This window comes from Oreochromis niloticus, linkage group LG10, assembly GCF_001858045.2.
Source record: "Oreochromis niloticus isolate F11D_XX linkage group LG10, O_niloticus_UMD_NMBU, whole genome shotgun sequence".
NCBI classification, from domain to species: Eukaryota; Metazoa; Chordata; class Actinopteri; order Cichliformes; family Cichlidae; genus Oreochromis; species Oreochromis niloticus.
The window spans coordinates 24,010,739-24,038,710 of NC_031975.2; the positions used below are offsets into that span (position 1 = coordinate 24,010,739).

Sequence of the window (27,972 nt, forward strand, 5' to 3'; positions counted from 1 at the left end):
AGTTTATATAAGAATAGTATTCATAATATTATTATAATATCATGACTGGTTTTGCTTACAAGACGGTATGATTCAGCTAATGCTTTCTGTTAGCTTCATGACTGAAATAAAAATGATGATGCCATAAAGCTACAAGCTTTCGTTGTGATTTCCCTAACAGGTATTTTATTCCCAAAAAATATTTTTAAAATAATTATATTTAATTTCGTAAACTCTTTCACCAAATCAAGAAAAAAACAAACAAACCCTGAAATAATAAAAATGTTTATTGCAGGAAATTTACGCAATTCATTCACGGGATCCGCCTACTTTGACGCATGCGTGTGTTAACCGCGCCTTCATTTCCGTACACTAGCATGAACTGGAGCAACGAGGGTTACTGTGAAGCATCCATATAGCAGTTATCATAAGGTACGTGTTTGACTTTCTGCTGTTTGTTATTTGTCCGTATTATTTGATTTCGCCCCCAGTAAAAAACAACACTCAGCTACACTACGAGGCTTGCTGAGGCTGATGCTGTGAGGCGTCGCGCTAAGACAAAGTAGGAGAAAAAGTGTAAAAACGTTGTTGAACAGTCCTTAATGTTTGCCACGTCGTTAGAAAGTGTGTGTAAGCTAAAGCTAAGGTTGCTTATCTTTACTGCATTGTGTTATATTTCCGCTTCCAGCCGTTTAGCATGGCTCTGTAAGCCACTACGTAGGGTTAGCTCATAGGCTACAGTGCTAACATTGTTATTGGGGCAAATTCCTGTGAGATTAGGTTTCAGCTAGTAGGACAGTCCTCCATCTTTTTTCTTTTAGGTCGGGGGGCCATGAGCTTCAAGCATCTCTAGTAATAACTCAGACTGTATCCAGGGTTGCCTGCATGTATATTGGGCATCACCTCATGATTTTCAGGTGTCTTACATGCCCGCTCCCTACGTAATGGCCTTGCTATGATGGAAGACTAGTTCACCACACCCGGTCACTGGATGTTGGGGAAACTGCAGTTTGGTGCTCAGTATGTTCCCAAGTTGTGTAAAAAATTAAGCCTTGAGAGAAGAAGGAACTGCACGAGGAGGTCTGGGCGTATCTGGGCTGGTTCTGCTGGATAACACTGTCAATTGTATGTGTGGGTGTGGTGTTTAAAACCTTATTGAGCAAACAAATGACAAACTCAGCCAGGGATGGCGGTAGAGACAGTACAATATTGTCAAAAAGTCTTGAGCCACCGCTCATTCCTTTATATTTTGCAGGTAACCAGACTTTTTATTTTTAAAGTTGTCTTGAGCAGCAGTTTTCCAGGTTTTTCTTTGGATTATTTTTTCACTCGTATTCAGTCCAGTATTTTTTGTTGTTGTTTGTTTGCTAAATCATAGAACACTGCCCTATGAATCATTAAAGCATAAAGAAAAAAGACCTAGGGACGAAGCAGTGTTATGTCTACATGTAACTGACAACTAACAGGCAAAAGTTGCATCTTAAATCAAATTTTTTACAACACTTTTCAATTTTTATATTCCAAACTGTGGACATTATTTAACAATTGCGGTGAAATTTGTATCTCATTGTGTATACAAATTTGGGACGTTACATGATGGCTTCAATCTATCTTCAGATTTTAACTAATCAATGCTAGAGATTTTTTTTTTTTTTTTGTCTGTCCCAAATTACAGGTTCTGATTGATTTTTGAGATGACCATTCTTCAAAAAAGTATTTGATATATGTCCAGTCTTTGGACCATAAAGTTTGGACAATTTAGAAATTGTGAAGCAGAAAGCCAATGATGATTGAAGATGGAATAACCTCATCTGAATCTATGTCAAACACAGTTTGATAGGCACAAAATAATACTTTTTTGCAGCAAAAAGGTGATTCTCAAAGAGCTGTTATCTGAAAACTAGATGTATCACTGTATAATGTGCAGTGTGTCCTTGAAAAGATTTGAGAAAACTTAACTAGTGGAATAAGAAGTGGCAAGCCTAAAAAAAATGTCTATAGCGGATGAAGAATATCTGAAAGTCGTGTCCTGGAAAACAACTGATTGGCAATGGTTTTATTTTTCAGTATGACAGTGATCCCAAACACACTGCCAGTGCGGTAAAAATATACCTGGATAGAAAACCACAAAGTGAAACACTATCAGTCTGGCAGTTTGGCCTCCCCAGAGCCCGAACCATATTGACACAGTGTGGGATTATCTTAACAGAGAACAGAACAAAAAGCATGACATTCAGTGAGATTGCAGGTTATGGTGTGATAGATTTTTTTTTTTAGAGCTTTTTTTCACATCATATCTAAACAGTTTGAAAATGCAATTGCAGAGAGGTGGAGCCAAGCATCAATAAATTGAACTAGATTTTCTCTTCTATGATCAGTTGTGTTGTAGTTTCACTGTAATATAGACAGAAGCTTCTGCTTGTTGATTTGCATTCACTGAAATAAATTCAAATCATCAGGAGACATTCATTTACATCTTTTAACCATGTACTGTAAAATTGGCTTTGGTAATTGATGTGAATGTTTTTGCAGAGCTGAACAAAATGTCAGATTCCGACTCTGATTCTGACAATGGTGTCTTGGGCAGCACCAGAGTACCTTTGGTGAGTTAAAAATCTTTTAATAAAATGATTTACTTACTTTATTTGTCTTTCCTTTATGTCACTGATTAACATTTTTCCTCCGTTTGGTCACTCAGAAAATGGAAGATACGGTCATCACCTTTCGTCCATCAGGTAAGAAGCTGCCCAAACAGTTATGAGGAATTAACCCTATAATACTAATGTTGAGTGATTTATTTTTTTCACCCTCATGATTTTCATTGTCACAAAAAGAAAAAAAACAATGTACATGGGGAAATAAGAGTAATTTAATTTGCCATGTATTGTTGTAATTTAATATACTTTTATGGGAAGTGTGTTTTATCAAGTAAATTATACGTGACGTTAGTGGTAATGTTTCAGAACTGCAAATTGGTGTTCTAGAGTTAATGTTACATACTGGGTCATCATAATAATCGGATAATAACTGTGTTCTTTCATGTCATATACAATCAGTAATTTAACACATTTAATGTTGAGCAACCCTTTTGAATGACACCTTATACAATAACTCAAATGTATAATATCATTGCTAATGAATAAGCAATGATATTATACATGATATTATACATACATACTTATATTTTTTTAGACTCACTTACATATTGCTTTGATCTTAGAGCAAGGGTTACATCTTTGGTCTGCAGCTGCACAGAGCCTCTTTGGGCGTTAAAAAGGTGCTGTTTACTAAAGAGAGACTATGTTAGTTTTTTCAGTGAAAAGAATGAATACAGGTGATTTTACACTGACCCTTACTGATATGCATTTGTAGGAGTCTCCCTTTGATGACTGCGGAATAAAGCAAATTCATCCAACCTGACCACCTCAGTTTTTCATAGAAAGATTTGGAGGCCTATAGAAACAATGTTTTCTCAGATAGAGAAGTGATGTGATATACCCTGAAATGATATACCCTGATGCAGCTGTTACAGTTTGCACCCGTTTATTTATCTAGGATAAGATAGGAGATGCTATCAGGACAGCTGTCTAACTGATGTGGGTGGATGACTCAAACTGAGGGCGAGATGCCAAAACTTTGCGTCATGTAGCGCCCCATTGAGTCCTCGCTCTGCATGTTTAAAGCACTGTTGGTCTTGTAGTCTTCAATTCTGATACTATTTCACTATAAAAGCCTTCCGGCCCAGATGTTCACCATGTAAAAGCTTTTAATTTGAGGAAGCAGTAGGAGGAAATGTAGTAGTAGGTCTATTTTGCCTCTACACCACCACAGTGGATTTTAAATCAATCGCGATTGAAGTGCAGATTAGAATTAATTTTTTAGGAGCTATGGTTTTCATTTTTTGTTTTGTAGTACACAGACCTCAATTGTCAGAGGTTCAAAAGTCCTTTGATTTTTTTTAACCATTTCCATGGCCAGGTGAAGCTCGTTCCTCCATTGTTTCATGTCAGACTAAGTAGAAAAAAGACAGTAGAAACCAGGATGAGCCTGTACCAAAATGATGGGAAAATTAGAGAGTACGCAAAAGAAGAGAAACACCTCTTGATCTGAACATTATGGACACAGTGTTATGTTATGACCACGTATGACTGCCAGTGGAAATAAGTCACGAGTGTGTGTGATGATGTGACTACTGATAGAAGTAGCATTACCGGGCTGTACTCTTAGGTCAGATTCAGAGAAATGCTGTAAAAATGATTGGAAGCGCTTCACAGTCCAAATGGGTAATGACCCAAAACATACTGCAAAAGCAACCCATGAGTCTCTCAAGGAAAAGAAATTGGATATTCTTTACTGGCCAAGTTAGTCACCTGATCTCAGCTCAACAGAGGAGCTTTTCAGTTTCCGAAGCCACAGAGAGCCAGAAAACAATCACCAGCTCAGTGAAGGTGTTTTATAGACTTCAGGCAGTCACAGACTGCAAAGGAATTTCACAGAAGTACTGAAAACAACAAATATTAAAATGAAAGTTTGTTCAAGTAATTTTGAGCCTGTGATAATCAAAATGAATGCAATACTTTTGTGACACCCCCCCCCAAATAAAGGTGAAAGTCTGCACTTCAGTCACATCTTGATTGCTTGATCCACAGCGATGGTGCTCAGAGGCAAAATGACAAAAATCGAGTTTTTGTCCAAAGATTTATCGATATGACTGTATAAAGCAGTGTCTTCAGTACAAATGTAACAATAAGAATGATAAGGGAAGCTTAAATAATATATATTTTGTTACATGTACTTTTCTGAGTTCTTTTTTTTTTCTCACTACTTTTGTAGAGTGAGTCTGCTATTGATGATTGATGATGATGCTATTAAAAGGCTAAAGTAAAGCGATGTTTTCTCATATTGCACAATATGTTTCATAAGACAAGTGGGTGATTTTATGAAAAGTGCAAACTTGTGAAATGTGGATTATTTGGTTACAAACTCCTCTTATATGCATTAGTTGTGACTGGATTTAACAGCCAAGTAATTGTTTTTATTGAGTTTAGTTGTTCAAAAATAGTAATAATCACCAAAAACATTTTTTTAATGTTTTATTTTCCTTTTTTAAAACGAACAGATAGAATAATGATCCTATAATGTGCCATCTTCTGTTTGCCATCACTCAACACTTTGTTTTCTCCATGTTTTTGTTTCCAGAGGACATTTTTAACCGATGGTATGATATCCCTGTTGACATCAAAAGAGAAGCAGTGCAGAGGATGAAAATTTGTTCCTTCTGGCTTCCCACTCTGCTGCAGCGTGATGAGTGTGTTACTGTTCACTGGGCTATTGAAATAGGTCTAATCAGCGCAAAGTAAGCACAGTTATAATTACCTGGAGTTAATACCGCTTCATCATCAGTGTTTAAACTGTTAATAAAATGTGTAATGGTCTCTTTTCAGTGAAAACAACGATATAAATCTAAAGCACATAAGAAGAATAGAAATAGTAGAAACGATCTTCAGGGCCTTGGAGAGAGGATTTGTAAGTTAAATGTGTCAGTCAGACACAGAGATAAGATTGTAAGTCTGTAAGTCTCATTTTCTTTCTAACAGCTGCTTGTTTGTTCTCTCTCCCAGGTAAAAAGGAATGAGTCAAAACATATTGTTCTACTTAGCAACAGGCTTAACTTGGTAAGTTTGGAAAAAATTATTGTAATTATTGATATTGGAAGTTTGTCGGGTGATTTTAAAAATAAATATATGAAACTGCTCCAAAAAGTGACCAGTTTTTCATTTGGTTTCTGACATGTGAATGTCAAAAGTCAGAGTTATTCACCGAAAATGTATTTTTGGTAGCAGGTTTCACCTGATTACTTGACGCTGTGCACGTGCAGTGTATTTTCTGTTATTTTGTCCAAAATGGGTAAAAATATAATGCAGTTATACAAATAGTGCTTATGAATGATGGTGTGTTGACTTTGTTTGAAACCAGCGCAGTGCAGAGGTCTTGGATGATGCGTTTCGCTGGTTGCTGCGAACAGGAGAACCTGATATACAAAAGCGAATGACTGAGCTCAACTCCGGACACACCTGCTTCACAGCTCTCCACTTCATCTTCACAGAGTGTAAGACACAGTATCTACTTTTGAGTGCTCAGCTCTAGTAATTCCTGTGGCTATCTTTATGTGTTGAGTCTGTGATAGTTAGTTTTTTTTTCCTTTTCTAAATGGTGAACTCGTTTGTTGATAATTTTCTTTGACTTAAAAGCTGATACTTGTCTTTTGTTCAGATGCCAGGCTTATTCAGGACATGGGTAGCAGCCCAGATAGGAGGATGAACGAGTTGATGGCTCGACCGTTGGACTTTTATGTTGAGGTAAGAGCCACCACACTGTTTCTCATAGTCTTGTTTTCCACTGGTGCCTGCTCAGCTCGACTGGACTCGCTTTTTAGGGTTTTCCATTAAGTGGTAGTACTTGGTACCAGGTACTTTTTGAGTACCTTTTTGCGCCGAGGTTCCAAGGAAGATGGCTCAATCTGGAAATGTGATGTCAACAGACTGCAAGCCACTGACTGGGCAATCAATAACGTCACTAAATGAGTCATCAGAGCTTTTGAAACCCGGCCACGAGAGACATGGATAAAAAAAACAACACAAGCTAACCAGTATTTATACCATCGATTCGACATCCTCCATTGCTACTTGTATCTCATACAGATGACGTCATGGGATTTTCGGTTGCGTTGCTATAATGACCAAGAACGAGTAGAGTTGAGCTGTTTAGGTACTAATGATAAAGAGGCTTCTGATACTTTGACAGTGTTTACCAGGAGAGGTGACAGGTTTGGAATATCAAGGATATTTTTTTGCAAACCAACAAAAGGAGAACCAGAGAGCACAATGGGCAAAATGACTTGAAACCCAGATTAAAACCCATTGATGGTCAGACTATAAATTCCCAGGTCATGGTCACTTCTACCCTCTCTCCCTGCCCCACTTCTTTTGGGCCTGTTTAGCTGCTGCTACTGAGGAGATTTCTGACGTTGTTAAATTTTTACAGTCATGAGTGAGTCACTGTTTAAAAAATTAGTGGGAGTAGTAATAGTTTAACAGGGTTTCTAACTCCACCTTTATGGTGTTTTGAAAAGTATCAGAATGCTTCACAGTTTGAATAAAAGCTACACATTAAAGATAAGTATCCATGTTCGAACATGGACATAAAGGCACATAATTATTCCAAGTTTATAAATTTAAACACAATGAATGTTGATCATATTGACGCATAGCAAGTAAAACATCAAAATATTTTGATTGGATACAATAATAAAAAAAGCTTAAAAATAAACTGAAAGTGAATTAAAGCTAATCTGAAACTGAAACTTGGTTAACATAGAAATATTGAAAACCACTATCTGGATATTCATTACCTCTGACTGGGATTTTAACTTTTGTCAAGCTAACAGTCAGCTAACAGAAATAAAGCCTGGTTATATCGAACTTATTTCATACAGCACACCAATGTGCTGCATGCATGCCCTGGCGTGACCTTGCAAGTCCTGCTTCATAGTAGAGCCAGCAGGCAGTCTACTTGCTGTAACATGCTTGAAAACAACCTCAGACGCTCAATAACTTTAAAGTGCTTCCTCAATAGATTTAATGCTGTTTTGTTTTTTGTTTTTGTTTTTTTAATTTTTAATTTTTAATTTTTCCTTCCTGTGTTTGAATGCATTTCTCTACCGCCAGTGGAAATAAATATATTCCTCCCCCAGAAAAGTGAAGAGATGAAGACGAAAGGAAATGAGCACTTTGAGAAACAACAATATGAAGAAGCGGTGAAGTATTATTCTAAAGCCATCGAATATTAGTAAGTAATACTTCTCTGACATTAAATTTTAGTGCCATGCCTTTACCTTATGACAACTGTGATACACTGCAGCACCATCATAATGAGATGGATAAGGTGTCGGTCACATATGCCAAGAGACTGTTCAGTGAGCCCCGGCAACCCCCGGTTTCTAGGGAAAAATGTATATTCGCCTTGACTGGTTGGTGAATGGTTACTGGTTACTGGTTGCTGGCTGTTGACACAAATTTTTACCTTGTGACCTCCAGTTACCACTGTCCAACCAGTTTGGGAATGCACTTTTTCCCCCACCCTAGCAACCACTGGTTGCCAGGGTGTTGTTGGCCGGCTTCTAAGCCCATGTGACTGTTGCTGTACATTTCTTAATACAGCCTAAATATGTTGTTTGTCTCTGAGTGTATTTAATCCATGGAAATATGTCAAAAAACACGTTCTACATATCTGTCCACTAAAAAGTAAAGTTGTGCCTTTTGTAGTTGAAATGAATTTATTTCTCTTCCCAGCCCTGACAATCACAAACTTTATGGAAACCGAGCCCTATCCTTTATCAGGTGTAAGAAATATCTGTAAGTACCACTCATTCTGGAGCACTTACCACCGTTTTGTTTGATAAAGAGCAGAAAATGCAATGCTTAATAAATTTATTATACCATCACCCAATGTAAGGTTGTAAATTTTAACTCACAGCTGCCCTAAATTAACAGCATTGGTAATTTTTATATTTCTGTAGTAGTTAATCAACAAGTGTGCGCAGTCTCATTAGTCAAAATCTTATTATTAATGCTAAAACATAATGTTTTTTCATCTTTTTTTTTTTAAATTTTCTGTTTAACAAAAAAGCTGAGAAAATATTAAAACACATCTTTTGTACTTTTTTCTTAATTGCTCACTTACATCCCTGAACAGAAAAATAGTTTTAGTGGTTGAATGTTTTGCTTGATTAATTTCTGACTTCTCAGAGATATCCAGTGCTCCGGCTCAAATTTGGTTATAAAAATATGAATTTGGTTCATTTCTAATATATTTGGTTCTTTTATTTTTATGGCGAGTGGCCTAATAGGTTTGTTAAGCACTGTATGTTTCCTGTTAATCTTTGTGTCTTTGTGTACTTTCTAGCCTACCTGGCACCCTATTCTCTGAACCTCATTAGTGGCTATCATAGATATAAACACATAAATGTCTGGTTTAGATCAGGCCTCTGTTAAGCTATCTGCCATAACAGTGATATAGTTTTAAGTGATATCAAACTGTAATTTTAGGATAGAATGATTTAGCAATGCCTCAAATGTTTCACCACTTGAGGTAGAACCAGGCTGTGATAGCAGCTGAGGAGGAGATGCGAGCAGCTGATGATGTAAGACCAAAGTAAACAAATGACTGGGCTGAGCATTGCTGGAGCATTGGCTGGTGTCATCGTTCCACATGACAGGAAACGGTTTACGCAGCCACAACATCCTAGGTAGACAATGTTCATCAGTTTCAATTGTCTTATGTGACGCTACTGTGCAGGCTTCAGAGAAGTTACAAGGTAAAGTTAATTTAATTGTTGTTGTTAAGGTAGTAAACGCTTTAAATGAAAATGTCCTGTGGAAACACAACCTAGGTTGCTTCGGTGTTTATATTTGAGTTGTGCTCAAAGTTGCTACTATTGTTTCTTGTACACAATTTGAATTAGGGTGTGTCATCAGAGACGTTAGCTCATTGAAAAAGAATAGAAAATGCCTTTCAATACTTCTTCATTAATAAATATTGTTTCTTTCTCGGTGCAGTAATGGATCAAAATGCTGTTCAGAGTTTTTCCCCTATGTTGTCATAAATATAATTACAAATTTCTTTGAAATATTATCTTATGATTGTGAGGCTGTATCGCCAACCCCTAGTGTCTCATAGCTATGGAATAAAGTGAATTTAAAACCAAATATGTCAACACAGTGCTGTTATCCTATTGATATAATTAATCTGTGCTTGATCTAAAGTCAATATTTAACTGAAACTGGCCTTTTTTAAAAGCTGTTAGGCTGCCAAATGTTTTAATACCAACTTTCTTTGTGTAGGACGTCACTTTTGTCTTCAACCAAGACAGAAGTGACCTAAACTTTCAATTTATTCTCAGCAAATAAGAAAAACAGACATGTACTAAAAGCTTTGCCATCTAGTTCAAATACACGAGGACATTATTACCCTTATCTGATACTGCAAAAAGCAAGTGTTGGAAGCACTTACGCATAACAACCACACGCAGAAACTCATCCGTCAGATTTGTTAAAACAAGTTGTTTCATGTAAAACCAACGTTACTTGAGCTTTAACCTCTCCACATTTGATCCTCTTCTCTGTGTTCGTCAGAAGAAACTTACTGAAAACAACTTATCATAAATGCTTTCACTTTGCACCTGTGATTGTCGTAAAACTATGTCACACCCATTCTGAGGTGTGTTTTACTGCTGACTGTTTTTGTGAACAGAGCAAGTCACAAGCTCGTGGATCTTTCGATCCAAACTTCTTATTTTTACTTTTCAGAAAAGCGGTCGGCGATGGAAAACGTGCCACTTTGATTAAACCCGTGTGGGCAAAGGTATTTGTCTCTTTTATAATCTTTGTAATGTTCTGAGTTGATCGTGGGCATTGGTGTGGATGGTAGTAAAATAAATTTCTGCTCCCCTGTTGCTTTCATTTCTGCTGAGTTTCTGTTATCAGGGTAGACTCAAGTCTGTGTCACAACAGATTTTGATGACTTTTCCTTGGATTAGTTTTGTTTTTGCAATTTGCACTGTGACCAGATGCCTTTAGTAGCCATCAACAAGCGCATAGCATAATCCTGACTGGGTATTTGACCACCTCTCTTTGTAAGAGGTGGTCTTAAGCTTCCATTCCCAGAAGCTTAATGTTAGCCTGCTTTATCCATTCCAAAACCAGTTTTGATGTGTGTTTGGGAACATTGTCCTGCTGGAACACCCAGCTGTGTCCAAGTTTCAAACATCTAGCTGCTAATTTGAGGTGAAGTGGAAGAATTTGGAAGTAGTCATCCGGCTTCATTATTCCATCCACTTTGTGCAATGTACCAGCAAAACAGCCCCAGAGCATTATGCTGCCACCACCATGCTTGTAACTTTGTGTTTAGCTTTAGTGTACAGTACGGTATCTGAACAGCAAATGGAAAGAAACATAGAAAATGTTTATTTAGCTGGTTCACACTGATCATTATTATGTGAACTGTGTGAGCAAACAGCTGCTGTGAATGAGGAAATCATCTTTCTTGTTTTTGTGCAGGGTCACTACCGTTACTGTGAGGCCTTGTTCTCCTTGGGACACTATGAAATGGCAATCAAAGCAAACAAGTTGGCCCAGATGCTCTGTAAAGATGACCACGAGGGAGTCAAAGATCTGGAAGCACAGTTATGCAAATACACAACACCACATCCAATGCCACATCCAGGCCCACCTCGAGGATATGTCTCAGGTAAACTTAAAAACCCTGTCTTCTTAAAGTGGCTAACGGTAAAGGGTTATTTCTTTTTTTGTTTTGTTGTTGAATGTTTCCACTTTTTACCTTCCAATTTAGATCCTGTTATTGGTTGTAGTGGAAAAATAATCTGTCATATCCCTCCAAACTCAAACTGATTTTGATTTTTGATTTTTGATTTTGATTTCTGTGCTCTGATTTCAGCTGGACCACTAGAGCAAGGTCAAAGGTATGTATGTGCTTTGTGCACTTGGTAATAACCACTAGTAAAATTCTTGTTTCATGCACTTTTATTTTTTCTTTGCAGTTTAAGACTCGGCCTCGTGACACCATCACATAAGAGTCATCCAGCTGCCACGTCCCCAAAGGTTTGTAACGCATCATTTGCAGTTGTCAGTAAAGCAGAATAATAAATTCGTTTGATAGGTAAGAATAAGATTTTTAAGTATTTTTGTCGAAATATTAAGTGAATGAAATCTTTAATAGAGTGGTTTAATTGATAAATGATTAATAGTAATTCTGATAATCCAATCCAAAATGCTAAACAAAACCTTAATTCAGGTTCTTTTTTTTTTTTTTCTGTATTTTGTAATCATAAAGCTTTAGTTTTAGGTCTGTCGGTCAAAGATAAAAGGGGAAATGTCAAATTATTAATATTTTAATAAGAAGAGCTTACATGTGAAAGAAAAGGAAGTGGCAAGAAAGAAAATGAGTAACAGTCATATTTGTAATGTTTTTGTTTTTCTTTGAATTAAGTTTTTGTTTTAAGCATTTATATTTAAGTTGACCTTGATTTTGTTTTTTCTTGCAGTTCGTTATTTTAGTGTTCTGTTTATTTCTTTTTTTCATTCTAGCATTGATTATTAAGTCCTTTTATTCATATTTTTAATTGTTTATGTATTTATTACTATGGTCTCATGATCTTCAGCTATAGATATTCTTTGGTATCTATTTAAATTTTAATTGTGGTGGTTTTAAAAGAACATTCAGATGATGAAAATTTGCAGCTTTAGTTTTGTCACATTTTAAAACTATGACTCATGTTTTGTTGCTTAATTTTAGAGTTGATATTTTATTTGTGTGTGGACAGGTAGTAAACATGGACAAGCAGACAAGTAAGTGTGTTTTCATCCTTTTGGGTTTTATCTCTCATCACATAGTTGCACTTTCCAGTATCTAAAGTTACCCCTTTGAGGCTCTGAGGCTTATTTTGAAGTTTATTGTTAAATTGCCACATGACATGAATGTATACGATGTCCATGAAGTGATGCAAATTGAGGCTAATTTGCAGTTGCTGTGAATTCAGATATTATTAATTTTTTTTTTTTTTTTTTTTTTTTTTTTCCAAATCAGTGAAACCCATCAGCTGTGATTCTGACATATTCTGTTGATTAACTCCTGACAGCACTCACAATCAGAAATTGAGGCCTTTTTGATGGTGTTCGAGGGCAGCTGGCTCAACTTGGCTTTAAAAAAAAAAACCTGGAGAAAAGTGAAGAAAGTTACAGGACCTTTTGGTCACTTTTATAAATGTTTTGATATCTGGAATATAGTTATCTCTTCTTGTCTTGGTGGCTGTTACTCAGCTGCTCAAACATAACTGCATTCACATGAGTAAATCGAGGTGAAACTTTGCTTCCTCTTAGGAGGATCAGAAATCGGATTTGGCTTTACTTGAGTAACAATTGAATATATTCCTTATTTAACATAAACTGGGCCTTGCTGCAGCCACTCAGTCCATATTCTGGCTGAAACAAACTGCTTGACTCCATTTCTGTCCCTGTCAGTTTAAAGCAGTCTGAGGCACTGAGCTCTAGGGATCACAGAGATTACTTGTATATACACTGATGTCCTTAGTTAGAATTTTGTGTATGTTTTAATATGAACTTTGTAAGAGTGTGTGCGTATAAGACAGGACATGAGGAAAAAGCAGAAAAGGTCCACTTTAAACTCTGATATTCTCTCCCAAGGAAAAACTGAAAGGACTGCACAGAAGAACGGCAACAGTAAAGACTTTAAACCACCTAAAAGGTTGGTGAAAACACTGCTATTAATAACCCATAAAAACTATGTCTCTGCTTTTCTACCACAAACTTTGGCTCCATTGGACAGTACTGTCAAACACAGAAAAACAACTTCAGCAGGGGAAATGTTTAAGCTTAATTTAAAACTGACTAAAACTTTTGTGTTCTGTAGTGAGCCGCTTTCGAAGAGTGAAAAGGGAGAGTCCAGCGCCACAGCAAAGAAGAAATCAAAGAACAAAACCAGTCATCCTGGGAAACAGGTATGTTTCTCACATTTAGCACTGCTTCAAAGTCATCAGCAGTACCATTACATAAAGTGGCTGTCCTCTGTTCAGAGCCAGGTAGTGGTTGATGGTAAAGCCGACAGATTGAAAGAGTTCAGATCTTTGGTGGAAGATGCTCACACTGCAATGGCTGACCTCCGTACCCGCAACGCAGAGCAGGCCTTCAGCAGGGCGCTGACCTTACTGGAAACTGTAACACCCAAGGTAATATTAGTTCTTAATGTGGCTAAACGTATGAATCCTCCATGAACTCCAAATACAAAAAAATGTGTCAGTACTTTTAGTTTGTCTGCAGATTTGCAGTGTTGTGTACAAATTTTTGTCTTTTCCACATCTCTCACACTACACTGATCCTTTCTAGATATGATGACATAACACTGAAACGAAACTTAACTGGATTATTTGGCTTTATTTACATAGCACTCTTCATACGCACATACAGACCAAAGTCCGTCAAAGTGCAAGATTTGAAAAAAGAAAAGAGAACCACCGTAAATAAAATCTTGCAGAAAACTTTGAGAAATATTTTTGTCTTTGTAAAAGTCAGAAAAATTGTAAGATCTGGCCTAAGATGTAAGGTGTAAATTGAGGATAATAAATGACATTTTTTATTTTATTTTTTAATTTAAAATTGGGATCCAAAATAAAAAGTTTCTATTTGAAATTAGGTCGAGCTTCTCAGATCTTGATCCAGTGAGTTTTTCACTGTGGTTAATTGCTGATTTAGAGCAGGGAGCCTATTCTTGCGAGTCACTTCCTTCCTCTTCTACCATGCTTCCTCTCACTTTTCATTATACACTATTTAAGAAGGGGAAAAAAACCCCAGTAGGAACCTGTGAGATTATTAAACTCTTCTTGTGAGGAAAAAAACTAAGTTTCTGCTCCCCTAAGCTGTACGAACAATTACTTTTGAAGCCCTAAGTAAAGGTTTTAATGTTAATCCTTTTAGATGATTTACACTTTCAGCAGAATGATTAATTTCCTTTCTTCTTCTTCTCAGGAACTTGGACTTTCAAAAATAGATGAGCTGTTGTTACTGTTTGGCCATGCGTCAGCCCTGATACAGATCGGCCGGCCGGAGGTAAGCTTTAAGCAAAAGTGGTCAAATTTTATTTTATTTTTTTTTATTTTTTGGCAGAAGCACCATTCTGCACCAGGGACTACAGCTAAGTCAGCGTACATCCTTGTTGTAAAAAGAAGTTCTGTTATATATATTTTTTTTAAAAAGCAGTTAAGGCAGGAAATATTTTCAGTAGCAAAGTGGAACAAGGTGAACTTTGTTGCATTCACTTTATATGTGGTTGTTGTTCGTATGTAGGAACTGACAGAAGCAGAAAAACTGCTGGAGAAGATCAAATCCTACGACGAGAGGACGTTTCAGTGTCTAGTTTACTACGCCGTTGGCAAGCTGTATCTCAGAGAGAACAGGTACGCAAATAACATCAGTTAACAGCAGTTTTGTCATAGATTTTGACTTTTGCATTTTCAAACTGTACAATGTGTGGATTCTTCTGCTTCTGACAGGTTTGCAGTAGCTCTGGAGCAGTTTTTAGATTCCCTGCAGATGGTCAAGAATCAAATAACACCTGGTAAACTCACCTGGCCTTTAACAAAAGAGATTGTCAAAGAAACAGAGCCAGATTATTTCAAGGTGAGTCTCAGGTGTTTTATATTTTAACAAATGTGTGATGTGAATCAAGCATTGCTCATGTTTTCTTTCTTTTTAGGAAATTCTGGAAAATGCTATAGAGTTGTGCAAGTTTCCTCCCCTACCTGATGCCATTTGTCGCCTTGACAAATGTCTTTGCCCAGTGAAAGCTGAAATCTACTTTACTGACCCAGATTTTAAAGTAAACAGCATCCAGTCAATTTTTCACAGTTTAAAAACAAAAGGAAAGAAATAAAAGATAGAGACCATAATGTTTTTTCTACTTTATGAAGGGCTTTATTCGTATATGCTGCTGTGAGGACTGCACAGTTGAATATCACGTCACATGTTGGAAGACCCTGAAAGCGTCAGCCTTCTCAGAAAAGAGCGAAAAGGTAATTTTAGACCTTGTTACATCATCCTTCTGTGTATTCTGTTGCTTTCTTGTTATCATGAAGCTACAATTTCCAGCTGTGAACAGACCGACTTGTTTTTGTGTTGCAGGATTTGCTGCAAGAAGCTTGTTTGACTCCAGACTGCATCGGTCAGATCTGTAGTATAACAATCTTTTGTCCGACGGGCGTGGTGAAGTGTAAGGTGAGAGGTGAAAGGTCTTTGAGGGGTGGAGTAGAAACTCTGGTCATGAGTCACAGAGTTGTTGACTTGAGTTATTTTGTCTTTTCAGTTTGAAGCTGCAATCCCCAAACCACAGACTGTGAAGAAGCCAAAGGTGAATCAGAAATGTACAAGGTGAGGCTGAAGTTACACACAGTTCATCCTGGATGTTTGTGTTACTGGAAACTTTAAGAAAAAATTAACAACCATGTAGCTGCTAGCTAATAATTACCAGCTAGAGGTTCTGGTTATTTCGCACTCTTGCTTATACTTTAGTATCAGCAGCTGTTTTGGCTGTAGTAGGGACCCGGTTTACTGAAAATAACTCCCTCTTGAATTTATAAAGTGACAGTGTGTCCGTCTCACACCTGCAAGCAGCTGACTCATCTGCATGTGTGTACAGGCAGTTCACTTAAAGCCAAGCTCAAAGATTTCCCTGACCAGTAAGGGCTTTTAAACACTCTAATTGCAATGAATGCCAAAGATGCTCGTTCAGTTGAAGAAGCCACACAGGTCTCTAATGTTTTCTGACATGCTTAAAACTTGCGTCACAGTATCTGCAGAGCTCTTCTATTTCAAACGGCTCAGCTACAAAGTGTGAGCGACAGCCAATGATGGAGAGAGGGCAGTGTAGGAGTTAGGTGTGTATATTAAAAATCGTGGACAAGTTCGAGTCTCAGTGAACACTGGCCACTACCAGTATTTTTATTATTTTGTGTTTAACGCCCGGCCTGATGTTCACACGCACAATGAAATTCGAGTGAATGCATCAGGGACTACTCAGAGCTGATTCTCTTTCCTAGAATACTTCAACAAGCAGACTGGAGAACCTGGGGATCGAACCATGACCTTAGTTTTATGATTCACATTCACGTGCAGCTGCTTTCTGAAAATCTGTACTTTTTCTTGCTGTTTTTCAGTCTGAAGAAGTTAAAATCAAAGGAGGAGCACAAGCTAAGGAGGAAGCAGCATAAAGTGTCTTTTCAGGATAAGGAGGATAAGCAGATTCTGCAACAGCAGCAAGACTCGGCAGCTCCGAGTCAGCAGAAAGGTGCCTCCTGTAGCTTTGTTAAAACTTTGTTAAAAAGGTTTCCTTTAGTTAGAATGTAACTCTCAACCCCAACACTTGTTGATTCACCTTTTGTCTGTTTCCCTTGTTTCAGTCTGGTTAGTGTACAGAGATCGGGTTCTTCTGCAGATCAACCAGAACGTGGAGCTTCTGAGGGGGGATAATGGCCTCCATATTTCTGTTCTCTTCAGCAGTCTGAAACCCTGGTTAGAGCTGGACTTTGCTAGGGGGAACCAGCTAGCTGGAAGGATGCTGAACTGGCAGCAGGAGCAGCTAGAGACTTTAGGACAAGTTGTTGAGCTGCTGCTGGAGAGGAAGAACCGGGTTTGGGCTCGTGTATTTATCCAGGAGCTCAGTCGATGTGTGAACATAAATCCCAAACTCAGCAATTGGGCGCACCGGCTCAATGATGGAGGTTGGTGTTTTTCGACTTAACCTGATACTCTGAAATATGTGTCAGAAGAGTTTCTGTTGCATTACAAGTGGCTGTTTTAGGTATTCATACTGTTAAATGGATTACTGTTTCTGCTGCAGGTCTGAATGCTGCCCAGAGCTTCATTGAACGCTACGCAGGACGCTTGGAGCAACTGGACTTGTCTCTTCTGCTAAAATTTGGACCTTTGCAGGATATGATTATAGAGAAGTTGGGCACGAGCCCGGAGTTATTTTCGAGCATTGGCTTAACTGTGACTGAATACCTTAAACAGGCCCCGCCACATGACATGAGACTCTTTATCTGGACTATGGACGAGCATAGGGATGAGTATGTCTCCTGCCACGCTATTCTGGATGAATATTTTGATATGTTGGGTACGTATTTTGAGCTCGACTAACTTTTGATCGGAAGAGCCTTCATTTTACTTCATGATTTTATTTTGTTTGTTTTTCAGATGGGCATTGTTCGGTCTTAAAAAAGTCAGATGAAAGTCAAAATGTAAGGTTTTTGGAAATCTAAAATATATTTGACTATACCTCTATAAACTTAAAGGATTAGTTTGACGTTTTCAGAAATACACTGGTGGTCGGGAGAGCACTAAAACGATATTTTTAGGGCATTTTTGCATTGATGATTTCTGATTTGGGTTATTATTCAATATCATAGCAGGGGTGGAGCAATTACCCAAATCCATGCTTTGTTTCATTTAAGAAAAAAATCTCTTCACATCATAACTGGGTCACACAGCAGAATAACACATTGCTGTATTCAACTTACACGTTTTTACCTCAAAGATCTTTAAAGTGGACGTATTAAGCTTATTTCTAGCTCCAGATTTTTAATCTTGTGCTTCATTAAAGAAGCTTTACATGATGCACACTTCAGTTTTGTTTATAATGCGCCAAAGCACAACAACATTTACCTTAAGATGCTTCATATAATATAGGTAAAGACTCTACGATAACAGAGAGAAAACCCCAAAGGTCAGATGACCCACTGTGAACAAGCACTTGGAGAGAGTGGGAAGGAAAAACTCCCTTTTAGAAGGAAGAAACCTCTGGCACTACCAGGCTCAGGGAGGGGAAAACATTTGCACTTTTCGCCACAAGCCTCATCTACCCATTCATGCACACATGACCGTAAATCCCGGACAACAGAGCGCACCTGATTAAAAGCCGCATGCTCTAATTGTAGAAAGAAAATCAATTTTGTACTTGTACAGGCCGCACCGGATTTTAAGCCGTATGCGTTTCACTTGTAATATGAGATATTTACACAGAAATATTACACGTGAGGATTTTTAACGTTTAATTTAATCCGTAAGGTAACATAAACATGGTAACATAAACGTTATGGTAACCTACAAAAATACATACTGCAAATGCTTTTTTTCCTCGAACAGCGCCTGTAACACGGCTGCCTTTAAGTATACGTACGTATCGGTAACACACAAATTACGTTGCTTATGGTTTTTTTACAGAACAGTGCACAAACAACATTACAACGTCTCTTAACAACTGGTAAAAATATATACCGTATATATACTACTTATCAATTTTAATGGTCTACTGTTACCAGGCAAAATGTTTTTGGCCGTGTGAAAAAAAAGTATGCATTAGCCGCACGTCAGTATAAGCCGCAGTGTTCATAGTGTGGGAAAAAAGTAGCGGCTTATGACCCGAAAACTACGGTAATATAAACTTTTTCTTTTCTAAACCTTTGAGTGCTTTCTAACTATCACACACACTCAATTGGAGGCACGGGGTGAGTAATGACTGCCACAATGTGCCTTTTGTCCCATCTCCCTTCCCTCCTTTTGTACATGGCAGATGGCCGCCCCTCCCTGAGCCTGATTCTGCCAGAGGTTTCTTCCTATTAAAAGGGAGTTTTTCCTTCCCTCTGTTGCCAACTGGTTGCTCATAGGGTGTCGTCTGATTTTTGGGGTTTATTGTGGGGTCTTTATCTTACAATATATAGTGTCATGAGGCGCCTGTTGATGACATTCGGTTTTGAATATATAAAACTGAATTGAATCGGGGGCAATTTTGTAGTAGTATAATGTAGTATTTACCTGGTCAGAGGTAAATGCTGCTTTTAAAGAGGTAAATAAAGCACTTTATTGAAAGTATTTGCTGAAACCTTCAACTTGGTTTGTCCACACAAATAATTTCCTCAAATGTCAAACTAATTCTTTTAAAGTGAACTAATTTTTCTCAGTAACAAAACATGGAGTAGACAACACTAAACTGGAGTTTTAGTTTTATGCTCATCAGACTTGTTCTTCTTTCAGAATTCTCCTATCAAAGCTAAGAGTCGAGGCCGGAAAAAGAAACAGAAAGAGCCAAAGGTCAGAGGTTGCCATATTAGTTGTTGCATGTAAGAGCAATTAATTTATGCAGCGTCACACTAAAATGTTTCTTCCTCGTTTTCCTCTCAGGGTGTTATTGTTTTGTCTGGGATGAGAGGTGTTAATCCAAGGGATGAGTGGGACCAGGAGTTTTTTGAAGATGATTCTTTGTAAGTTCCCTTGCCTTCATGGACATGCAGACGCAGTTTTAGCTGAAACTTGTTGGTAACATCAAGCTTTCTGTCTACAGATCATTCCTTGACACGCTCGATTCGTTCACTGTGCCGAGCCACCTTCGAGACCAAGTGGCGGAATTCGAGGATCAGTATGACAGCAGGAGACGCAGAAGTCACTATAAACAAATTTTGGACAACAACCCTGACTCAACAAAAGAGAGTTTGTATGAGTAAGTGGAAACACATTAAAGAGGTTACGCTTACACTTTCTTATGTGAGCATATGTAAGTGCAAGTTATATTTGGACTGTCTCTCTCCCCCTGCAGCTACTTTGCTCAGATCTTGGACGAGCATGGCCCCCTGGTAGCTGAAGACCCTCTGCTGGTGGGTGAACTTGAAAATTTCCCTTCTGAAGCTAAGCAAAAGATCGAAGCAGCTGGGGGCTTCGAGCCGTTCCTCCTCGACTCCCTTCGTTTCATAAAGATCGGGAGGTGTATTGGCCTGGCGAAGCATGCCGTGTCCCTGCAGCAGACTGAACGTGGAGCCAGCCTGGACGATCTCGACGAAATAGTTGATCTGGACAATAACTCTGAATCTCCTTTTTTGTATACAGGCGATGAAACTAGTTTCACAAGCTATATGCATGACTATTCATCTGCACAGACTGAAGGCTATCCAGTGCTCCCAAATCCTTATCCATCTAGTTTTCAGCCCCTATACCAGACAGAGATTGGGTCCTACTTTGCTTGGAGTAACGGTGATGATCACGAGCCAGACACTAACTTTTTACCCAATGGCTACGAGGAGCTGTATCTTGATCCATCTGAGTTTAACCCTGGAGTTTGGGAAACTAATGCAACTTTAGGGACGTCGGTGACAACCAATGAGATCTTTTTGAGCCATGCAAGCCATGCAGCAGTGCAGGTCAACACCAACACCTCATTTGTTTCTTTTAGTTAACTAAATGGAATATGTACATAAATGCACAATGTTATGTGTCTGTCTGAAATGCTGTGTTTGCTGTGGCCTCAGACGTGCCAGGAGGCCATGAGGAGTGTAGCGGTGAATACGGAGCTTCATGAGGGCTTTGAGAAATCCCAGGTCAGTCACAGATTTTCCCATAAAAGGGAAGCCTCCAGCAATGTGATTCATAGCAAGTATTTTGTAAGTGGAGTTTTATTTACTGAAGCTTAGAATATTCAGTAACACTTTATAATATGGCCTGCGACTAAGAGCGTAAATCCCCTGTAATTAAATGTAATTTTGAGGTATATTTATAAATAATAATATACAAATATTTAAAGGTAAGTACACTAGAAAACAAGACAGTTGTTACAGAAAACAAAGAAATAATTATACTGTGAGTAAATTTAATTAGCAGTAGTAGTAGTCTTATCTACTGCACAAATTATAAGTGCTTAACATCCGTTCCAGTCTCCCACTGAGAGAGACTATAAGTCGCTGTACTTGCATGGATTCAGTGTAAAATATGAAGATTTACTAGCGTTGCTTCAGTATTTACAGTAAGTTGTCGTTTACTGTTCACATTTTCTCCAGGGTGACATCAACAAGCAGGAGAAGAGCAACAGGTCGCTGGAGCAGCAGATCAAGAAAATGACAAATAACAAAGTAAACGTAGGCGAGAGAGAAGACGTCATTTTACTACAGGAGGAAGTGCAGAAGATCACAGCCAATATTCAAGTAATGCAGTTTTAATTTCAATACATTTGACATTTATAAATGTGATTAGCTGAAACTTATCATGTCTGCATTTTAATTAATATTTTCTCTCTCGTCAAGGTCACCAATAAAGAGCTGACGCTGTTCCAGCAGAAGCTAGAGGAGGAGGTGAAGAAGGACCAGAAGGAGAAGAAAGCCAATCAGGAAGCACTGAGGTCTCTAAAGCAGGAGATAGAAGAGCTGTTGGAGCAACAAGGGAGGTAAGACTTTAAATCTTATCTTAAATCATTGTGTCTTTGTCGTGGCTGCTCTTACATTAATCTCTAAATTTCTTCAATTTTGTGGTCTTTTTTATTTTTATTTGTAGACTTGCCCAAAGCATCCAGGAGAAGAAAACCAGCTATGAAGCCAAGCTGAATGATTTCTTAGAGCTGAGGTAAGACAGGACAGTGAAACTTAAATTGAAAGTTTCTTTTTCTTTTTTCTTTTTTTAAGATTCTCTCTCTCACATTTTTTCCCCTCCAGTAATCAGTTAGCAGCTGAAAAGATGAGTCTGGAGGATGAGATCAAACGATGTAAAGCCTTGATTAGCTCGACCACCAGGAGGTCTCACACAGCTCAGGTATTGCCTACACTTTGATATCTCTTATTTCTGACTAGATATGTTGATGTTTTTCGAGTCCTTCACAGCTCCATGTTTCCACTGCTTTAGTAACAAGAAATGTTTATTTTAATATCATGTTATTTATCGCTGGTAGAGGTTTTTTGGGCGTGTTGTTGACTCAAAAACTGACTTGAAATAATGACGACCCGTCCTTTAACCCAGCCTTGTGTTGCTTCACCAGCTGTCGCTAATCGAGAGCAGTCGTGATCAGAGCTTGCATGGCCTCTACAAAGAGCTGGCAGACGCCAAGGCTTTGCTGAACAAACTGGACGAAGCGCTACACAGGTAAGAGCAGGAAAGAGTACATGTCACCCTAGTCATTTAAGAAACTGAACTAATGTCTCACAACAGCCTGAGTTTGCTTCAAAACGTTGAAGTGCTTTTGCTTTTTTTAAAGTACCAAAAGTAATCTGTAGCAAGACGGTTGGTAAAATCTGCTCAAACAGTGCATGTAATTAAGTAAAGTAACAAAAGGACTATACTATATTGTGTTTAAAGATAGTGTTTGCAAAAATAAATTAAGTCTGCAGCACTCCTTAAATAATAAAGTTTACCTCTTTATTTTTTGCACGCACCAGATGAAAATTACTTTTTAAAATTTCTTTATGAAGCTTTTAGCAGGAGTGATGTGAGTTAAAAAGGATGGGAATTTGTTCCTGTTCAAACTAAATGGATTTTCTTTAAAGCACTGGAGTGAGGTAGGGTTATGTCTGGTGCCATAAGACCAGACTGCATGCCAGCCTGGTATGCGCTCCTTCTACACCTCCTTTTACTGAGCCAGTGGAGAGTGGTTGGCTCTGCCTCAGTGAGCTGAATCTTATTAAGGTCTTGGTGCTTTGGGAATGTGAATATTCCCAGTGGCCGGTGTTGATGTTGGAATGGACCGGACATAGCTCAGATGTTTTCAGGCTTATGTGTGATATCTGACTTCTTTGCAGATTCCCAAATCAAGACCTGGAAGCAGCAAGAAACAGCTGCAGAGACAAGATCAAAGAAGTGGAAAAGAGAATCTCCACTGCCGAGGTACAAGAACCCTTCAGATCACATTAACAATGGATTCAGACGTATGTTTGTGGCGCAGGTGTAAGATCGACTCGATAAAGATTTTGCATATAGCTGCTACAAATCCTCCACTGCGATATCAAACTCAGGCCTCATACAGTCATTTAAAAAAAAAAAAAATGTCTCCGTCAAATGTTTAGCTGTCATTGTTTGACATTGCTTGAGAGGTCTTCAGTCCTGCCCATCACCTCTATGGGTGGACTGAATTAAACGCAGCAGCTTATATTTTACCTGTGTGGAGAGATCACTGTTACCATAATGACATCCCACACCTTATGACGCTCTCCAGAACAGCCTGATAAAATAAAACCACGCACAGTCAGTCTGCCTTTAAAATATACATAATCTGATATCATTTGACCGTCTGCGTGTTTATGAGAGGCTCTGCATGGATTTAAATGTGCACGTGGAGATGATTTATAAAGCTTTCAAAGCCTGTTGTGACATTTTGTCTGCACGTGGTCCACAGCGGCAGTACCAGGATCAGATGGATCAGGTGAAGACCGGCAGGCGAGTCACTGAGCTGCATCCGGTCAACAGCCATCCTGAACCTGCAGCTGCTCCAGTAAAACCAGTACAAAAAGTTAGTTTACTCACAGCACTCAGAGCTTTCTCTCTAGGATATAAAAAAAAAATTACACACTCAGCTGAGCTTTATGTCAATAACTTGGGCTGATCACATGAGCAGCTTTGCAGCAGTTGCTTTGGTGTTTCGACCAAGTAGCTCATAAAAAAGGCCACAATTATTAGTTAACATCAGTTGTGTAATCAATGACTCAAGCACACATGCATACATATGCACATATATATTTATTTATATATTTATGTTCATTTATTCTTCATTTATTATAAATTCTCTTTAGCTTTTGTGTATCAAATAGAAGTCAAAAATAGTTTGCTTCCTTTTACTTCATATTTATTACACGTTCAGCTAACAGTCAGATGGTGAACAGGATAAAGGACCGAACGTCCTGATCAGGATCTCTCTGTTAGCACACTTGTAACACTCTTCCTGCTCTTCTGTGTGAATGTTGCAGCTCTCTGCAGCAGCCAAAGAGTTTACTCTTCAGTCTTCAGCTCAGGCCTCACGCGGCACTCCTCCACCCATCCACCACTCTGCTCCCCTTGCGGCTGAGGCACCGGCCCCGCCCTCTCAGCACAAACATCCAATCAGGACAGCGGAGCCTCCGCAGCACAACACAGTGTTCGGCAAAGCCATGGAGACGCTGTCCACCATGTTCCCTGACTATACAAGGTAACACTGAAGCAGCTGTTTAAAAAGAAAAGTGACATCCTCCTGCTGCAGACTCACATTTAGACCATAGTGTTCAAACCCACATAATAAAATGTATTAACTGTGTTTGTTTGCTCAGGTCGGAGTTGATGAGGTTTGTTCAGGAGCTGCGTACATCCAGCGGTGGAAGTTTTAGCAGCATGACTTTACAGGATGTAGTCGGAGGAGTGACCCAGCTGATCCTGGACCATCAGGTAGACACATTCTTAAAGTGGTTTTAAGGGTTTGCAGTGAGATTCCTGGTGAAACAGACTTGGTGGAAGCTCAAATGGGGAGATGGTGCTAATACTGGGTTCAGACTACACCATATCTGTTTAATTATGGACTGATCTGAGTGTTGTCTAAACCGATGGTATATTTGGACCATCGTGATGCCCTGATAGAAAGACTAGCATCTCAGAATTGTTGGTCTGTTCTGACCGATGTAAGCATAACAGCTTCTGGCAAATGAAGGAACACAACACAAGAGGAGAGCTGAATAATAGTATAATTTCAGTTATTTTTGGTTACCTAATCGAGTGTGATGCATCAGGAATGAGAATTACCACCTCCAACTCTGAGGTCATGGTTCTTAGCCAGAAGAGGGTGGCCCACTCACTCCACGTCAGGGATGAGTTAAGGCATCTCAGAGTGTTTGTTCACAAGTGAGGGGGTTATTGCCATTAGTGAAGCAACACAATAAAGACAGAGATGAGTTTGAAAGCAAAACTGCTGAGCTACGTTCTTACCATCACCTTTGATCACGAGCTCTGATCAAGAAATGAAATTGCTGATAGAAGCAGCTGAAACGGGCTTCTCTGAAGCTTCTCTCAACATCCAAAGGATCAAGTTAGGGTGGTTTGGTATCTGACTAGGCCTCCTCTTCAGTGAGGTGTACTGAGCATGTCCTACCGGGAGGAGGCCCTGAGCCACACCCAAGACTTATTTTATTGGTTAAGCCACTTAAGCAGAAAAGCATAAAACTGGACTTGCCTACAGAAGTAAAATCATCAGGAGCTGTTACACCATTGGTCTCTATTTAAAACTAACCAGTTAAGAAGCATATTGCAGTCTACTTTATCACACAGGTCCTGTCTCAGGTGACGGATACCAGGATTTGTGGAGACTTTGAGTATTTTCTTAACTATTTGACTTCATTTCTTCCTCTCAGGAGAGGCTTAACTCAGCTAGATCCAGCGTTCTGGGTCGTGGGAGTCCAGCTCAGTGTGCTACCCCTCCGTTGATAAGCCCAGCACCGGTGTGGCAGCCAATCGGACAACAGAGAGTCAGAAGTTCCAACGCTGTGAGTCCAGAAATCATCATTTAGTACTGGTGTTCAAGTTTGACTCAAAGCTGCACATTTCCATCATTTCACTGTTAGTGTTGTTTTTCTGCTGTTGACTTGCAGAGCTGTTATAAGCCTTGATCAGAGTTGTAACTCATTTCTAGTGACCAGTAAATCTTCAAATTTACTTTGAAAAAATCGATTCCTTTGAGCAAACCTCAAACAAAAGGAGTGCATTTACTGAGAACTAGTTTCATTTGTGAATTAATACACTTTTGCCTGCCGGCAGCCTGGTATGTGCAGCATTGGTAGGGTTGGGTGAGCGCTGTTTAGCAGGGCCTGACTGTGCGTGTCGATTGCAGCTGAACATGGAGGATCCCTGCATCATCTGTCATGACGAAATGAGCCCGGACGACACCTGCGTGCTGGAGTGCAGACACAGCTTCCACAATGAGGTGAGCAGCAATACCAGAGACTCACGGCAAACGGTCTAAGGTGTGGAACAAGCAAGGTGCAAAATATGGCAGCAGATAAATAGTTGAGTTTTGCTTGCAGAGATTTGTAACACAGCATTAGTTTGGCAGCCACAACAGGAGCTATTTTCCTTAGTGTTTAGAAAAAGGTAAGGTGCCTCGGTGCTTCCTTTATTGCCTCCTTTAGCAGAGGACACACAGCTGGCTACAGCACGTCAAACCCAAAGGTTAACTATGAGCATAATGCATCTTCTTATCAAGTTATTTCCTTGTTTTAAAAGATTATTTACATATAAAAATCTGTTAAAGTGAATTTTAAGGTTTGTCATTAGTTAGTCGGCATTAGTTAAATCCTTTGCAGTAGAGCCAACTTTGGGGTTATCATCAATTAAGCCTGAATAGAGGCAGGGTTACAAGCTGGATAAGCAACATGTCATTTCTCTTTATAGTCTGTTTATTCCTGTTTATTTAAAATCCAGACGTTGGTAATTAACTAATATTTTCACTCATGTAGCCTATGAAAGTTGTTGTAGTCCATCTTCAGGACATTCTCAACAACATCTGAAGTATTGAGGAGTCTTGTGTCTGAGTGGAGAAGCACTGTGCTTCTTTTCCTAGCCCTGAGGAATTTTCCTCCACATCATTTTTTAGTGAGGTCAAGGAAAAGAAGGCAACTAGAGGAGGGTGTAACCATGTTCTGCACAGGCGCTGGGATATTAACCTGCAAAGAAAGAGGGCTGCTGCTAAATCATGCAAACTGCATGAGTTTTACTTCACCTATTGGTTGTAATGTTGTGGCCGCACAGTGTAATACGACCTAAGCTTGGTTTGGTTTTATTTATAAAAAGGCCTAGGAAACGGAAGGAAGCGTTAACACCACACACTGGATTTTTAGTGAAAAGCATCCAGTCAGATGTGGTGTCTGCTCTAGTTTCAGGCTTTAAAGCGCTGTGTTGTCTGTGTTCAGTGCATCAGGTCGTGGCTGAAGGAGCAGAGCACCTGTCCAACCTGCAGGACTCACGCCCTGCTGCCAGAAGATTTCCCCATGCTGACTGGCCGCAGACGCCCAGCTCCATGAAGTCTTAACATCGCTTCCACTCACTCCTCATGTGTACGCTTTTATCTTTTTGCTTTTCTTATTGCATCAAAATCTAAAAAGGCTTTTGACTTTTCTTTTTTTTTTAAATGAAAGGTTTCATGTAATTAAAAGAAATAACTGTTCTGTGTTGGTGCTCGGGGTTATTTTATGGTGGCTAAATTTGCCATAAAATAAGGGTTATTTTAGATTTGTGGACAGCTGCTGAGACTCCTGCAGCTGGTGAATGAGCGGCTGCAGAAGTCCCAGTAAATCCACAATGTGCCGCTTTCAGACTTGATGAAACAAGTCTTCATCTGTGAGCTTCAGAGCAGCTACTAGGGTGAATGTTTTTTTTTTTTTGTTTGTTTGTTTTTTAAACCTATTTATTTTTATCTTCATGCTAAGCTGTGCTAACCAACTGCTGGTTATGTCTTTCTTATGTGACTTCTGGAAATAAAACAAGAGGAAAGTGTTGGTTTAGAGTCAGAGATGCTCTGACTTCAGAGGTGAAGCATTAGCTGTACTGAAAAAAATATTAAAGTTACAAAACCCACTTGTATTCTGACTGA

General features: G+C 38.9%; 1 protein-coding gene across 5 annotated transcripts; it reads left to right on the top strand.

The window, feature by feature from the left end:
* The first annotated feature begins 284 nt into the window (after positions 1–284).
* On the top strand, positions 285–27,956 carry ttc3 (tetratricopeptide repeat domain 3). Of its 5 annotated transcripts, XM_005456155.4 has the most exons (47): positions 285–411; positions 2,512–2,582; positions 2,678–2,714; positions 5,179–5,335; positions 5,424–5,505; positions 5,601–5,654; positions 5,956–6,088; positions 6,253–6,338; positions 7,733–7,827; positions 8,331–8,393; positions 10,347–10,401; positions 11,097–11,286; positions 11,494–11,518; positions 11,597–11,657; positions 12,380–12,404; positions 13,260–13,320; positions 13,486–13,573; positions 13,649–13,801; positions 14,598–14,678; positions 14,916–15,025; positions 15,122–15,248; positions 15,325–15,447; positions 15,539–15,640; positions 15,750–15,842; positions 15,931–15,995; positions 16,781–16,911; positions 17,024–17,027; positions 17,121–17,344; positions 17,464–17,739; positions 17,820–17,863; positions 19,656–19,712; positions 19,803–19,882; positions 19,963–20,118; positions 20,215–20,812; positions 20,921–20,989; positions 21,446–21,589; positions 21,689–21,828; positions 21,936–22,004; positions 22,094–22,190; positions 22,414–22,517; positions 23,171–23,255; positions 23,764–23,877; positions 24,332–24,549; positions 24,668–24,782; positions 25,739–25,870; positions 26,215–26,307; positions 27,293–27,956. In XM_005456155.4, the coding sequence occupies exons 2-47, from the start codon at positions 2,523–2,525 to the stop codon at positions 27,401–27,403; spliced, it is 5,187 nt and encodes a 1,728-aa protein (XP_005456212.1). In that variant the 5' UTR covers positions 285–411; positions 2,512–2,522; the 3' UTR covers positions 27,404–27,956. The 5 variants fall into 5 exon arrangements, with proteins under 5 accessions (XP_005456212.1, XP_005456211.1, XP_025766631.1 ...); XM_005456154.4 differs by having other exon boundaries at positions 17,024–17,344; XM_025910846.1 differs by lacking the exons at positions 285–411; positions 2,512–2,582; positions 2,678–2,714; ... (2 more) ...; positions 5,601–5,654; positions 5,956–6,088 and having other exon boundaries at positions 6,255–6,338; positions 7,707–7,827; positions 17,024–17,344.
* Positions 27,957–27,972: the final 16 nt, after the last annotated feature.